The sequence below is a fragment of the Palaemon carinicauda genome, chromosome 11 (assembly GCF_036898095.1).
Source record: "Palaemon carinicauda isolate YSFRI2023 chromosome 11, ASM3689809v2, whole genome shotgun sequence".
NCBI lineage: Eukaryota > Metazoa > Arthropoda > Malacostraca > Decapoda > Palaemonidae > Palaemon > Palaemon carinicauda.
Window position 1 is genome coordinate 95,501,846 of NC_090735.1, and position 17,500 is coordinate 95,519,345.

At 34.5% G+C, this 17,500-nt stretch overlaps 1 protein-coding gene across 2 annotated transcripts in view; it reads left to right on the forward strand.

The window, feature by feature from the left end:
- The window catches only part of LOC137649730 (uncharacterized), a 266,258-nt gene that overhangs the window by 246,182 nt on the left and 2,576 nt on the right, over positions 1-17,500 (forward strand). For both annotated transcript variants that reach the window (XM_068382684.1, XM_068382685.1), the window contains 4 exons: positions 987-1,103; positions 2,125-2,284; positions 2,855-3,133; positions 9,672-11,038. In XM_068382684.1, the coding sequence (XP_068238785.1) occupies positions 987-1,103; positions 2,125-2,284; positions 2,855-3,133; positions 9,672-11,038 (1,923 nt within the window). The remainder of the gene's footprint in view (positions 1-986; positions 1,104-2,124; positions 2,285-2,854; positions 3,134-9,671; positions 11,039-17,500) is intronic.

Genomic DNA, 17,500 nt, shown 5'->3' on the forward strand with positions numbered 1-17,500 from the left:
ACAGTTAACGGTGAGAAAAACAGACATGTTATTTCAGGTCCCTATCAGTGCGAGGGCAGAGCAAAGATACAAAGCATAATATATACGAAAAAAAAAATGTCGTTACTATGTACGATCGTGTAACACACGGTTGGTACATTATTAACCCCCTGACTTGAATGTTTCATTAGCTTGTTTGAAGTTGATTTAACCAAGCTGAGGATCTGTCATGACCTGCCTAGCACTTTTGTGCATTCTAGATAGTGTTCATTGTAACAGATTACTGTCATTTGGATACATCACTTGAGCACAGTATCGTGTGCTATTAAAAATTTGTAAATCAGCATCTAATCTTTTGAAATGATTATGAAGGTAATGAATGACCTACCCGGTCCCAGTACCTGGCCTAAATTTTTTAATCCATCCCCCAACCCCCACCTCCACCAGCCCCACACATTCAATTAACACAATAATGTTGTTTTAGGTATAAACATTTAACGGAAGAATGGAATTCATGTAATCAAATTAATGTGTCATTATTACTATATATCAACCCATGAAACCCTGTTTCATAATATTAGATTTTATGAAAAAGCAAAGAATTTTTGTACATTCATTATTATGAATTAATTGATTCAGTTGAGTTTCCGTGTCGAAAGTACTCTGTGAGGTGAATATTTTATATTGTTTTATCTTTCATGTTGTATTTAGTTGAGATGAAAGGTATCTTTTTTAGTCATTATTTCACAGATGTTTCAATATGACAATCGTGAAAACTTAATATTTGGAAGTGATATATTTTCACGAACATTATGTATCTCTACTCTATTTACTAGTGTCTAGAATGCCATGAATCTGACTGAATGAAGAATCTAATATTCTCATATCGATTGTTCCTATCCTGTGTAACATATTCATCCTGTGTTATTCAATTTTTGCCTCTGACATTGAATGTTCAACACCATTTAACCAGACAACACACTACTAACCCAAAAATGTCTTCGCAGGTTAAGTTTCGTCCAGAATGGCTGCGACGTAAATCAGCTCTCAGTCTCCTCATCACATCCCATTTCGCCCTGGTTTTTGGCTCAGACATTGCGACAGCCTTTGAGAATCACTTACAGGTAAAATATCTATTGTCACTGGTCTCCTCGTACCTCAGTGACAGAACGGTCAATATTTTCCTAAGATAGAGCCTCAGCTATAGAGGTAATCGGCACTAGTAGATGACTGGTACCGCGCAGCATGACCGAATAGCATTATGATTATTATAATCAACAGGTGGCTTATATTATACAGGAATAATTTGATAATTAGATATTATCTTTCAAATTTATGCTATTTCAATTAATAATACTCCAGAGTTGAATGACGATGATTCTTTTTTATCTTTTATTTTTGTCGATCAGTCTAAGAAGGTCTCTCACCAAAGAGCGTAATACGCTCGTTGAAACCGAAATTCCAGAAATACTATTTATTGAACCTTTCATTCAGAATGACGTTGCACATTCATTTGCCTCATTGGACATATCATTCATCACATCACTTTTGTTTGAAAGATTTCATATATTTCTGGATGTTCTTTTTCAACTGATGTACTCAAGGTATGCCACGTGAGACGTGCCACATTGGTGTGAAAACGCCCTAGCCCATAAGTGCGACCTAAAAGGGTTTCAGTCCCAATTTTTTTTTCTTTTTTTTTTTTTTTTTTTTTTGTTATGTCCAACATTACTTCAGTATCTAATGGTCTACTGCCTATTTGTCCAGATTCTTTAACTCATTTATTTTCTATTTTTCACAGATCATTTTAGAATATTTAGAGATAATCCAACGAGTCTAAAAATTTAACTGTGTTTTGTAGGCACCACTGATAATGATTGAATGAATAAAATGAATAATCATGTAACATAGAATAATTCTTAATAATGAATGTAATTAGAATTATGTTTCATCAAATTTGTCTCGATAACAACATCCATTGTAAATATTAAACATCACTTCTCTCCTGAAATACATTGCAATTAGGATTATGTCAAGCTAATTCTATCTTGAAGTTATATATCCAAATGTATGAAAACTGTGAGTTCGATTTTGTAGAAAAACGAAAGTCTATATTTGAGATTATTGATTATTTCATTCCTTTAGGTGGTGAGGTGGATAGTACAGAGCGTCTTTCTGAGCTGGGGACTGGTTCTGTGCGTGACCTTCTTGTACGGAGGAGCTCACATCATAAAGTTGCTGCGAACCATTCCACAAAATGCCTTCCAAGAAGGGTTGCAAAGTTGCTCTTCCGAAAACAATAAAGGTTTGAATAACTTCCTTTCACGACTTGCTATAAGTCAGACCATCAATTCTGAGAGAGAGAGAGAGAGAGAGAGAGAGAGAGAGAGAGAGAGAGAGAGAGAGAGAGAGAGAGAGAGAGAGAGAGAGAGTTTTATTCAGTCAAACAGTTCTTGTTGTAAAATTATTCCCTTGCATAAAATACGTGCAACGGCTTTAAAAATAACCAAAAAGTCTGATCTCTGTTAATATTTCAATGCTGTAACTAAAGAACTTCCTTTGGCCAACACAGTTTATCTAAATAAAACGCATGAACACCTCCCCTTATTTATGTTTGCTGAAAAATTCCCTTCCTTTCCTGTTCTGGACAGCTTGCCACTGGGTATAAGTATTTTGGTTAGAAAATAAGTACAAGAACAGTCCAGACCATCATTTTTTCCCGTATAATTACAATTACAAACTGCATTTAAACTTAAAACCTCAAGGTAACATCTGTCCAGAGCAGGGATCTTTTTTGACGTTTCAAGTCACAAGAATGATAACACGTGACCCTCTGTTTCTATATGTGAGAGAGCTCTTCTTTGTGACTCTACAGGCATTCTACAGTTGGCTCTCTTGGCACAATGCAACAACATTGCCTCCTCTGTACTAACAGCTGCTGCTACCAGCGCTTCGGCCACAGCAGCCACTTCCCCAGCTCACGCCACGACAGTCTCCTCCACTCCCTCTCCACAGCCTATGACACCAAAGATCCGAATCACGGATGAGTTTGACCAGACGTTTTCGTATGGATCTGACATAGTGGCAGCCGGATCTTCTTCTTCCCGACCTTCCTCTTCAAATTCCTCTGCTCTCCTGCAGTCTACTGAATCAGGTGACTCTAGCTCTTCTCACCATGTACATGAAAGGAAAATATAGATAACGTGCAGCAACAACATCAAGTTCAGCATGAAAATGCTGCAACTAGTAAGGCTGAAAGATAACCATTTTTCATTTTATAGAAATGCGAATGGACGTGAATAAGACGGGTGACGTCATAAAGCCGCGTTAAAGTCAGCAATAATCCTAAGAATATTGTGAAGCCGTTGTAAAATCAAATGTCTTCCAGATAAGGAATTTTTTTAGAAGTATTTAAAGTTAATGATCGTAGTAGCGATACATTATAAAGTAAAACTTTCAAATCTTTTTTCGATAATAATAATAATAATAATAATAATAATAATAATAATAATAATAATAATAATAATAATAATGATGATAATAATAATGATAATAATAAGTAAAATGTATCTCCAATTTCTAGTTACCACAAAAATATTAAAATCAAGGACAATTAAAATCGTAATAACACGATCCAACATCATATGCATAACCATTCCAGAACTTATTAAAAATTTTTGAGCTGTTAAAATAGTTGACAAAATAAAATCGAGCTGCATGAGACACATCTAAGGAGCATAAAACTCCTAAAATAAATCATTTACTGTTATGACGAATATCTAATTCATTTAAAACTATTCATGTCCTCCTTTAATTCCCAATTTTCTTTTTGATTGTTACTAACGATTTGCTTATCTCCTCCATTATTCATTTTATATAATATCTGTTCGTTTACTGTACCTCATACTTCCTTAAAATTATTAAATATATCTTTAAACCCCGTTCTGTGTAACTTACATAAAGTACTAAAATCGAGATTTTTAGTCACGTAAAAAATCCTTTAGAGTCCCCTGTCTGAACTAGAATTCAGTTCTTCACATCGATGTTAATAAAACCCACAACACGAAGAGCATTCTGTATTTGGAATTCTTAAATTTATTCTATAAGAATACTTTATGTAATTATTCTAAAAGTTTGCAAGATGAAATTCGGACATAAGTTAACTTTTACTAAAATTGACATCTAAGTGATATTGTGAATACAAAATTTCTATAAGAAATTCTGGTCTTAGAAACCAGCTCGCATTCTCTATTTGGTAATCTAAACTGCTTAACAAAAAGATTGGAACAACTTTCAAATATTCAAAATTACTTTACTTCTGTAAAGTTCCACGGTACGTCTGCGACTGCAATATCGAAAGGAATTCAGGTGGGCGAATATTTCGGTTAGAATGGTAGGGATAATTTAGAAAAAAAAAAATTAAATTGTTCTAATGTACAACGCGTTTCCTTTATTCTTTTGTAGATTAATCTAACATTGGTAGGCAAACGGATTTCATATGACCCATTTGTTATCACAAGTCTAAGAAGGCTAATTAGGCCCCAAATGCTGCGTACTGGTTAATGTTGAACCATTAGATTTCATAAATTCATTATGAAAACAGACGGTTGATCTTGCAGTCAATTCTCATGATGCCAATAAGCCATCTAAGCTATTCTCTTTAACGTTTTATGGCCAAGCTTCAGGTACAGTCAGACACGAATTCCTGAAACACTTTGCTTTAAGGAAGTGCACTCTGTTACACTAAAAACGTGGCGAGTTCCTGTGTGTATCCCAAGCCTCCTTGGTGTAGCCCCACCCACCACTTCTGCCATCTTTCTCTCCAGTATCTGTTTGATTACTTGCTGAACAGTTAGGGTGTGACAGGGTGTATTCCCTCAGAGTGAGGTATGACAGAAATTCCTGTGTCCAACTTCACATGCTGAATTTGAAACACATAGTAAGCTCTGTATAATTATGACCTTGCATTATCAAGTGATCTTTGTAACTTCCTTTTGAAGTACAAAAGTATCATCTTCAAAAGAAAAGAATCCTCTAAATCTGCTCTATATGGTGGTTAACCGCATGTATAGGACTAACTCTCTGAAGTGTTTTTATAGTCCTTTCGGTCACTAGTTACATATAATTCTTAGTTTTCTATATTGGAGTTCCTTCCTTTCATCTTGCTTCTTAATTTGTCAACTTTTGCTTCTTAGATAAAAGTGCTGGATTTTTCTTTAATTGCATGTCAGCTCCCAGGGGCTAGGCCTAATGGCCCAAAGTGTCATAAATCCAGTCAAATACATCTAGATCTGTTTTTTATTATTATTATTATTATTATTATTATTATTATTATTATTATTATTATTATTATTATTATTAAATAATCACCAAATAGTTCCAGATCGCGTAGGAAGGTAGTGCCCTCAGTGCACCTCACGCAATGCACTGTAATAATTAAATAAGGTTGTTGTAATGTTCCTTCTGTCCCTAGCTGCACTTACTTTATATCCTTCTACTTTACTTCCGTCCTGGATTCCTTTTTTTACACTTGGCTGCTCGACCTCTTTAATTTTTATTTATAGTAACTGCAGGGTCTTCCCCAGTTTCACTTAACCATTACATGCACTGTGCTATATATAGCCAAAATTTATAATCCAATCCAAGAAGAGTTTCAGAGAACTCAGACAAAATTTAGTATTGAAATCTATTATATTTCACACAAATTTTTGAAGCAAAAAAAAAAAAGAAAGAAAAAACCGCCATACCTAGAAATTAAAAGAAAATTAAAATAAGATATTACAGGGATGAAAAACAGATTATTCCCTTAACTCTAGTCAATGATGATCACTACATTTCCTACCTGATGTTTCATGTCAGTGATTTTCCATCGTTAATTACAGACACTATTTCACATAACTGATATAGCATTGCCATAATCATGATAATCTTTATCAACATTATCTGATACCCTTCCAAAGAGGATAGCCCCTCCTACTTCTCCAAATAAGCACGTTTACAATCATCATTGAACCATGGTTTGTCCTTCACTCGGTATCTTAGCACACGAGAAGGGATACGCCTATCAATTATGCTGACTAGATTCTCATTCAAAGGGACAACAGGATCAACACTACTATACAATTGTGACCAATTCAAGCACAAAAGATCATGCAAAATCCCATTCCAGTTTCCTTGAGATTTCATGTAAGTCTTACATGAGTATGATACATCATGGACAGGCTGCTCAGTCTTCACTACTAATGAAATCAAGGCATGATCAGAACCAACCTTACTTGTTATAATGCCAGGGGAGTCAGTGTATACGAGGTCCAGGCAGTTACCAGACCTGTGAGTAGCTTCACTTATGATTTGCTCACAGCCTGATTCGGGGGCGTAGTCTAAAGCTCTTAAGCCATGGTGATCGGTAGGAGAAACAGAATTTGACCGCTCCCTATGGTGAGCATTGAATCACCAACAAAGACAAAAGAAGCTTTTGTATCATCTTGCAACTTAGCCATAATGGTAAGAAGACAATCGAAGATAGAATCATTCATGTCTGGATTCTGGTAGATCGAACATAAATAGAAGTTGTTAAAGTTGTTATGCCTGCCACAAACTTTTATTACCTGAATCCCATGACATCCTCATTCATAGCAGGACTTATGAGAAACAGGGTATTCAGTCCTAATAAACACTGCCATTTTCCTGGCCCTAGTTTTAGAAATTATGAAGTAAGACATTAAGTTTTAATAATTTGAAACAAATATTGAAATGCTTTAAAAGTATAAGATCCTTCTGAATAATGAACACGAAAAGAATGGGCTGAAGTCTCCTGTCCTAAACCTTGCATAGTCACTGTAAACAGTGATGGTCTCCATATTAGTGACATAGGCCTGTCCGAGTAGTCTCAGATTCTGTTAAATGCAGACGGCTTTTTATGCCCAAAGACAACGATAATCATCCACAGATCACAATCTGGCTGCTAAAGGGCCAGAGAAAGCCTTTGATAGTGCCGACAAGTCAAGAAAAAAGTTGCGCTGAAGCCTTAACTGGAAAGTCAGTTGTATACCGAGAGCGATGAACTTCAGGCGAGAGCTAAAAGCTATACCAGCAACTTTCTTAAAGCCAAGCGGGGATGAGCAGGACTATACTTAAGACATTCTTTAGTGTTAGAAAAAGAGAGAAGTTTTAATAATGTATATTAGAGCAGTTATTTTAGCTAAACAGGGAATGTAATTGTTTAATAGAAATAAAAAAGAAGGGACACAAGCATCAAGTTGTCAAAGATATCTGAGCTAAATATTTCAAAGTCAGAAATAAATAGCCGTATAACTATAGAATCATTGAATAGCCTTTATTTTATCTGATAATGATACGACTGCCCATACTAAGGTATTGCCGTCAGTGCATCTGTCGCAGAGCACAATAAGCGTTATTTAAGTGTCTTGGCAACGTTCGTTCGACCTTTCGTATCACTTGTTTTACATCCTTCTACGTTACCTCCATTCTCTCTTCCTTTCTTCTATCTTGCTATCCAACTTTTAACTTCTACTCTAATGCAACTGCGTATCTTTTTCCAGCTGTATTTAGGTCCTGAAGAGCTTCACAGACCCCAACGCCAGGCTATTTAGCACAAATCGAATAAAAATTGGACGAGCCCAAATTGAAATACTAACTTTTTGAGGAAACTTCCACCCAAATAAGGAACCACATGTCAAGAAAAAGAAAAAAAAGAACAGCTCCGTGATGAGAATTGGAAGAAAATAACATTCAATAACAAATAAACTTGTAAATGGTACTTCAAAATTGTATTAAATCACTTTTTTCCTTTATATTTCAGTATCGCTTTCTTGGAGTATTGAAACAATTTATGCCATTTGTGGATGATTCACCATTTTACTTCTCCATAGATTACATATATGATACAGCTGATACATTAAACTCCGTTCCAACTAGTGATAGGAAATGGATGATATTTAAAACATTAATACAATGACGATAAAGGTGAATTTACAAAGGTGGAAAATAAAAATATTTAAAAACCGTAATAACATTTTGGTTCCGATCACGGTCACCTACAGTAGGTGTATTATTGGATTTTAATTTTTCTCTTATTGCTCTATTTAATATTGCAGTAAGAATTTATGAATATCGTCTAGGAAACATTGCTTTTGTAAAGAAGAATCTGGATAAATGTTATGTTAAGGAAATTTGTGATTAATAGTGTTCTTACCAGAAATTGACTATTGCAACTCTATATATTACAGCTTACCTAAAATACGACTTGAGAAGTTACAAAATTGAATAAACTTATAAGCAAGATAGATATGGGGACTTGCAGACCGATTTAAGATTTCTCCCTCTACTGGTTGAACTATACTGGCTGCATATTAAAGCTAGAAGCATCATTATTAATGTTCTCTGCAATGACTCTTCATGTTTTCAAAACTGGATGACCAAAGCATTTTGAATATTTTCTACAGAGCATACATAGAAAGAATCGCGTCGGTACGAGAATAGTAATGGATTGTTTCAAGTATTGGAGCCAGAGTAAACCTCAATTGCGGGTTCTAGAGCTTTCATATATGCGGCCCCGAGAGTGCAGAGCAATCTACCGCTTAACATTAGAGGGCCTGATGATACCGATTATCAAGAAAAAAATTTAAGACCTTTTTTGCGAGTCGATTTGACAATTAACACGATCTACGCTGTATGATTCTCTAAATACTTAGACAATGTATATGGCAAAACAAACTCGTGGGTCTTATAGCGTACTGGAACTTTCATGTGGAGCGGGGCCTAAAAGAAGGCAGTATTTAAAACAAAGTAAATGAGCATAAAAAGCCAATAACCTAAGGGGAAACTTCGGCTATCTTACATAAGAACAAATGAAAGATCTAAAGAATTAGGGAGTTTTTTGAATTCTGCTTCAACTAAGCAGATTATCAAATTGGGAATACCAGATCTCTCGTAAACATAACAATGGTTGCTACGAATTTCCATCACATCATATGCTTTTATGAATAGTTCTTTCAAGATATGTTAGATCGTTAAATGATGCATATTTGGATACTCGGACAAAGCATTCGATATATTTTCGAAAAGGAAAATCTTATGGTTTGAAGTATTGATGTTTTTCAGTGCTATTTAATGTCGGCATTGGAAAGCTTTTGAATAGTGTTGAATCTTTAGGATATTAATTAAACAACATATTTGTGAAAAATTTATAACATGAAAGACACCTAAATTACAAGCGCCTTCCTTTGTAGCTACAGTCAATAAAGATAAAATAATATTTTTATGGTCAACATGTATTTATGAATTAGACGAATATATATATATATATATATATATATATATATATATATATATATATATATATATATATATATATATATATATATATATATATATATATATATATATATATACAGTATATATGTAATATATATACAGTATATATGTAATATATATACAGTATATATATATATATATATATATATATATATATTATATATATATATATATATATATATATATGATATGTGCACATGACATGTATATATTCGTCAGCTACTTTTATATTTCTGTAATACAAAATGTTCAAACAAATACCCGTTGTATTTTGTTACTTAATCCTCAGCCTTTAGTTCCAATAATCCTGATGCCATTCTACCAAATAACGTAACATTAATAATGTTATTTTCCAGGTATGAGGTCCTTTGACGTCTCCCCTGGTATAACTGAAGAAGAAGATGAAGGAGAGGCAGATGCTGAATCGGGAAAGACTTCCATGGTAATGAAATCCAAAGTTTCTAAAGCGGAACATCCTGGTAATAATCAGAACGAAAATCCCCAACACAAGCAACATCATCATAACAGTCACCAGCAACATCAGCCTTCAACATCATCTTCAACCATTGTTTGGAAAAGTGAGACTAAGAAATCCTCCTCTTCTCCTGTCAGTGGAGAGTCTAACCATGCTGAAGTTAAAGATTACAAATCCGCGAAGAAGAGCTCTCACTCCAATTTCCAGAGTAAAAGATCAGAAGAATCGAAGCTGGGGGATATTATCATAAAAGTTGAGGAAGTGGATAGTGGTGACAATGAACAGGCAAATGATGAGACTAAACTCATGATTGACGATGATAGAGACCACTGTGGCGGGAAATTAGGTGATGATGTGAAAGACGGCGAACCTAAAAGAAAAGGGAGAGTGAAGGAAATCAGTAAGTTCAAAAAATATGATAGCCTTAGGGTGAAAAAGGGTATGGGTAACATGCAGGCAGTGAAATCTTTGGACTCGCTTCTCCTCTCTGACAACAGTGGAGGGAAATCGGGTTATGGCAACAGTGACACGGTGAGAAGGGGCAGTTACACCGAAGGTGTTACTAACTGCACGAAAAGTCCTATAAACAAGAGAAAGGAGAGTTTGCCAAATGGGGATTTTGCAAAGAGTCATCTTAAACCTGACGGGGAGGGGAAGATTGTACAAAAGCGAAAGAAAAGTCTGACCTGGTCAGAAGACACGCAGACAATAGAGTGCCCTACCAAAGAAGTAATCACTACTTCCAGGAAAAACAGTATTCAGGAGGGTTGTGATAAAATCTTGAAAGACAATCACAGGAAGTCTAGCGTATCTTCTAGACGAAGCAGTCGCACCTATGGTAGCGAAAAGGGTAGAGTTAGGAACAATCGAGCTAATGAGTTTGGTGATTTAATTGTGGTGGGGGGAGGGCCCGGAGGGAGAAGGCGGAGCAGCACGGTGTCCTCTTGCTCGATGCGAAAAGGGAGCGAGCAGTGGCAAACGACCCTGACTTTCTCTCACCATCAAAAGGAACACCGCAGCCTGAGCGTCTCGTCCGCCGTAGGCCATGGTGCCAGTAGCTCCCGTCGGAGCAGCAGAAAGAGCCTTAGGGATGATGCTGAAGTGGAGGCACTATTAGACCGATCTCCAGGAGGACAGGACTTAACGTTAGCATCAATTTTAAATCACATTGCATATGTCAATCAGGCTGCAACAGCTTCCAAACTACCAAGACCTATCAAAGATACCAGAAAAGCACAAGTCCAACAGGTAAGGTGACCTCTCATTTGAAATTAGTTTGCTCTTTAAAATCAATATTCAAAAGCAATAAAATTGTAAATTTCATCTTGTTGGCATATTGGATTTACATTTGAAATTATGATTACATTCACTCATGCTAACAATAGGTTACAGATCGAGTTGTTTGTGTATCTCCAAAATTATTGATGGTAACAAAGGTCTTTACGTATAATGTATCAATGAATTTAGATACATATTTTCATATATAAAGAATTAAAAAGATACATCGGCATATATGCTATCATTAACTATAAGATAAACTCTTAATTGAAATGAGCTAGGTACATAGTGTAGTCTGAAGCGAGAGGTTAAATTTAATAAGTGGAACTTCAGAAGTCCAAACCTGTAGCTAATGTTTCAAAGTTGAACAGGGTGACCTAAGTCTCTCTTCATAGCTTATATATGACAAATTTATTTTAAAGTTGTTACTAATCTTAAGATATTCTATATCATTCATTCATTACATCTCATATTGTTTATTTGTTTCCTTATTTCAATTACTCACCGGGCTATTTTTTCCTGTTGGAGAAATAATAATAATAATAATAATAATAATAATAATCCGATAGACAAAATGGTAATGAAAAAACACTATGACATTCCTCAAAGATACAATGCAAAACTGGAAATCTATACTTACATGTTCTGGAAAATGGCTTGCGTAGGTCAACATCAGGAGAAGGATCTTCCAAGGGGACTTACTATCCCCACTACTCTTCATACTAGCTATGATTCCAATGGCAAGATTGCTGGAAGAGACCGAAGTTGGAAATCAACTGAAAAAAGAGGCAGCAGAATACACCATCTGATGTTAATGGATGACATCAAGCAGTTCGGGAAGGACGCTAAGGAAATAAACATGCTAATCCAGACGGTAAGAACTGTATCAGGAGACATTAAGATGGAATTTGAAATAGAAGCGTGCTATAGTTAACATAAAGAAAGGAAAAGTAACAAGGACGGTAGAGATAAAGCTACCAGATGGAAGTGTCAACAAGGATATATACGAAGCAAGCTATAACATGTCGGTGGTAATTGAAGTCGAAGCCATAAACCACTAAGAGATGAAAGAAAAGATTAGAAGAGAATACATGCGAAGAATCAAAGCTATAATGAAGTCAAAATTAAAGGTTATCTCTGGAAATATGGTAAAGGCTTTAAACATGTGGGAAGTGCCAGTAATCAGGCAAATTTATGGAATAGTGAGATGGACGAAGTCAGAGCTATAAAACATGCATAGAAAAACTAGAAAGGTGATGGACATGTACCAAGCACTGCACCCAATAGCGAATATCGACCATGCAGTGAAGGAGGAATAGGACTCATCAATATAGAAGATTGTGTCAGCATCCAAAGTAAAGCACTGGGACAGTACCTTAATTTAAGATCAATAAAGATGAATCGATAAAGAGTGCATGGGAAGAAAACATGATAAAGGATGAACACCCAGAAGTGCATAAGAAGAAACCAGAAAAAAAGACTAGAAGAATGGAAAATAAAACCAATGCATGGACAATTCTGAGACAAACTGAAGAATCGACCAGTGAGGCAACATGACAGGGGCTACAGAAAGAATTTAAGAAGAAAACTGAAGGGATGATAATGGCAGAACAAGATCAGGCATTAAGAACAATATATATTCAAAGAGCGATAGACTGACCTAACAACATCTTGTCAAACCCAGATCATCATACTATAAACCGCCAGTTTCTGTTGACTGTTATTAACCAAAATAATAATAATAATAATAATAATAATAACAACAATAATAATAATAATAATAATGTAAGTTGAATTCCAAACTGACGGTATTCTTGTATAGATAAAGATTGTAAGATCATCCAAGAGAAGTAAGTTTTGGTGATCTTAATCTAAGTTATCCACAATGATACGAGCCATTTCGAAACTTATAGTGTCTGAATCCCTTCATTTTAGGCTCATGTATTCTCCATTACAGTTATATACATAATCAAATAAAATTAAAACTCGTGAATTTAGGAATTCTGAAAAAAATAATTAATTTTATGTAAAATTTCGTAGTAAAATGTCATATATATATATATATATATATATATATATATATATATATATATATATATATATATATATATATATATATATATATATATATATATATATATGTGTGTGTGTGTGTGTGTGTGTGTGTGTGTGTGTGCTAATGAAGCTGGTGATTGTCAGTGTGTCTGTTTGCGTGTTCACAGACGTTGTTCGCTATAAAAAAAATGTACAAGGAACTTACAGAATATTTAACGATCAAATCATATGAAATTTTTTCAAGAAAGCTAATGCCACTATTTCCATTATGATCAAGGTCCACTTTGGTGGTCTAAGAGCCCCATATTTACAGACCCCTAAAACTGTATTCCTTGAAATCGGCCAGGTTGGAACTGTAGAGTTTTCGACTTTTTTTGGAAATAGTATATACTTATGCTCTAATCTATACTAATAAAGCTGGTTATTGTGTGTATGTGGTGTGTGTGTTCTCTATGGTCAGCCAAGTGAAAGGGTCTTTAGGGCTTCAAGTTACTTTCTAGGGCTATTCTTTCTCAAGAAAGTCATTCCTCATTGGTATTTGATAAAGAAACTGATGATAGATGTGTTTTTAGTGATTCACTGAAATTGTTCAATGTAGAAAATTATCAGAAAATTAATTGTATATGAATTACCTTAGTCAGTTGTATACATTTGTCATATAATAGGATTTTTCTCCCCACTAAAGTGGGTCATTGGGGGTTGACCTCCACACTCACAGCATACATGTGATAAAATGTACAAAAACTTACAGAATATTTAATGATTATATATATATATACATATATATATATATATATATATATATATATATATATATATATATATATATATATATATATATATATATTATGGCTGGCGAATTACATAAACTCCCGAGCTCCAAACTCACCTGATTATATTATATAAGTTTGTCACACTTGAAAAATAATACCCGAGCTCTAAGAATATTACATAACTCCCAGACGGCAATATATATGAACACTGAATATCCAAAGGTATCTTATGCTACACTCACAACAAAACTGGGTGATTATTTTATAAGAATTATTCAAAAATCAACCTCTTACCTCGTTTCTTAGTCAGGGAATTAAGAAAAATACTGTGAAAAATATTGGTGATCGAAATAATACACACTTTACAAAAATAAATTTATTCTATAAAAGGTTAACAATGCAAAAGAATTAACACCAAAAATAAATCACTTTGAATTTAAATCTGAACTGAACATTAGATTAAGACAAAAGAAAGCCACTGAAAAAAAAATATAGTCAGTTGTTTCACTGGAAATTAATTTTATAGAAATATTTAATTTTGATAAGTAATGAAAAGAGTTAACACTTTAACACTCTAATGAACATACAAATAATGAAATTTACATATATGTAACTGTTACACTTGTGTCTTTGGGTTCACATAAGTTTGCCGAACGGCTAAGCAAAAATAAATACACTTTCCTGTTTAACCTAATCTCATAGGGCCAGTTACAAAAATGTATGTTAATGTACTTACATTAACACAGTACACTTGAATTAACATTCAACAAATTTCATCAGCGTTTGAACAACGCTATATGCGATATACGTTGGATGAAAAACTCATTCACATTTGAGAGGACACACACTTGAGAGGAGAGAGGGCTGTTGGACATTGGCTCTTTCAAAGGGATAGGCTGGGTCTCTTCTGTTGCTTATGCATTCCTAGGGTCTATATATATTGACTTAATACTTCTATAATTTCCTATTAGATCATACTCGTAGCGTGGGAGGCATGGTCTAGCTGCGTGAGATTGCCAATGTAGTAAATCGAAAAAGGGGTACTAACCTTGCTTGAGAGGCAACCCTCTTTCAGCTAACTCCGCCCATGTACCTCTCGTGACAATAAAAAAAAAAAAGAGTAAATCTAATTCAAGAATTTTCATGCACTTTCTAACCCCATAGAAACATGAAAATGACGTAATCCTTCGTGCTCATACAGCATACCTAAACAAGATGACATAAGACTTTGTAACAAAATATGTGATATAAAAAGTTAATTCTTCAAAATAACGTAAATTTACATATACTGAATAGAAGGAAAATGCAATTGTATGAACGACGAGAGTCTTATGTAATTTACATACATTACTTAAACCTTCATGAGTGGAACTCACCTTACGAGCTGGCAATACATATCTTAAATACACAAATGAAACAAATTGATAAAATATTTACTCTTATGCTAGACCAGCTTCGTAAGATAGCTCTCCCCAAAGAGATTATTTATTCCGGGCCTGAATCCACCAATTCAGCCCGAGATAAAAAATCTGCGAGTAGAGTTGTTGGATAATTAGATTGGAGCTGTCTTATTACAAGAAGACAAGGAAGGAATTCTTCCCCCGGTTTGTTTTATGTCGTTGAAGCTGAAGAAGCATCAACGAGCCTACTCGACAGTTGAAAAGGAACTGCTAGCACTAATCACAGCGATAAGCAAGTGTGAAGTTTATGTGAATAGACCATAGAATGAAGAAATTACAGTTTACAGATCACAATCCATTACCTTTTTTTAATCAAATAAAGAATAATAATTAAACGTTAACTAGGTGGTCATTATGTTTGCAACCATACTGTATTAATGTAAGCATATATCAGGTAAAGATATGTTTTTATCAGAAAATTATTGCACATCAAAAATTTTATATTATTTAACAATAACTTGAAAATCAACCTTTATTCTTCCATTAGTAATGATTCAAATGATAAAGAAATTTTATGAAAGTAAAAGGATACAGGATATTATTATTATTATTATTATTATTATTATTATTATTATTATTATTATTATTATTATTATTATTATTATTATTATTATTATTGCCTCTCTTCATAAAGGATAAACGAAGAATCACGCGGAATATAAGATACTAAAAAAAAATACATTAAAATATTCAAAGTTACTGCTGGTTGACCAATGAAACAACAAATCGGAACTGTGATTAATAGTCAAGAAACTGGTTAATCATAGTTGGTAGCCTGTATTTCTATACTTTTTAATATTCATTAACTCACAAAAATATACGCAATGAATTCATATCTGTCATTAAAGTTCTTGAAACTTCAATGTGTGTATTGAATAGGGCTACCTCATTTACGGTTTATTTATATATAATCCTAGGAAGCAAAGGAAAATTTCCCCATTACTTGTAATATTATCGTCGTCCAGACTAAAGTGATTAGAAGTTGCATAAAATTATAAATAATTATATAAAGATGCAATATTATATTCACTAGAGGAGGGTGTGGTGTCTCTTCATGTTTAAGGTTTACATGAAAATGATATGTATAGTATCATCATCAACGATAGAGAAGATGCATTATAAATCTTCTTTCCCACCATTATCCATACACTAAAGAGTCCACCTGATACGCCCTCTCCAATGTCTTCTATCAAAAGCATCCTCTTCCACTAAACCTCTTCTCTCCATATCCTCCTTCACCTTATCTCGCCATCTAATTCTCTGCCATCCCCCTTGATTCCCTTGATTTCCCCTAAACAGGTTCCTCCCAACCCCACCTCACTCCCTCCCCACCATCCTTCCTCAATACTTGTCCACTCTCTCTCAGTCGTGACACTCTTATCACCTCTGTAATCTTTACTACGCCAGCTGTTCTTGTTATTTCATCATTTTGCAATCTTCCAAGCAGTGATATTCATATAATAACTCTCAGTATTCTCATCACCATTCTTTCAAGCTTTGCTTCCTTCCTTCGTCTTAGAGCCCACGCTTCCAATCTTATTACTGTGCTATAGATCTTGTGTTTTAACTTGATTGACATTTTCTTATCATATAACGTTCCTGCTACCTCCATCCACTTTCCCCAGGCTGCTTTCATCTTATTCTCAACTTCAGCTTCATATCTTCCCTCCTGACTTATAGTAGATCCTAGGTATCTAAATTGCTCCACTTGTTTTATAACCAAGCTTCTATCTTCATATGTGGCTATCCTGTCCCTACTTTCCTTACTACTCACCATAACCTCAGTCATATCCACACTTGCCTTCAAGCCATCCCTCAAGCTTAATGCTTATCCCTGGTGTTATCCAATACTAACTTCCAAGGTTTCTTTTTTCCTAACTACTTTAGTTAGTTTTTCCTTGTTCTTTTGTACATCATCTCAACCATTCTGACCAATTTCCCCAGGACTTTCCTCTTTCCCAAGCACCAAAACATAATTTCTCTTGGTATTCTGTCATAAGCCTTCTCTAAATCTACAAAAGCACATATGAACTTCTTGATTTACTCTAGCCTCTTTTCTTGTAGCTACCTTACTCTAAAGATGCCATCCACAGACTCTTTCTCCTTCATGAATCCATACTGCTGTTTCCCAGTCTTTGCAGTCT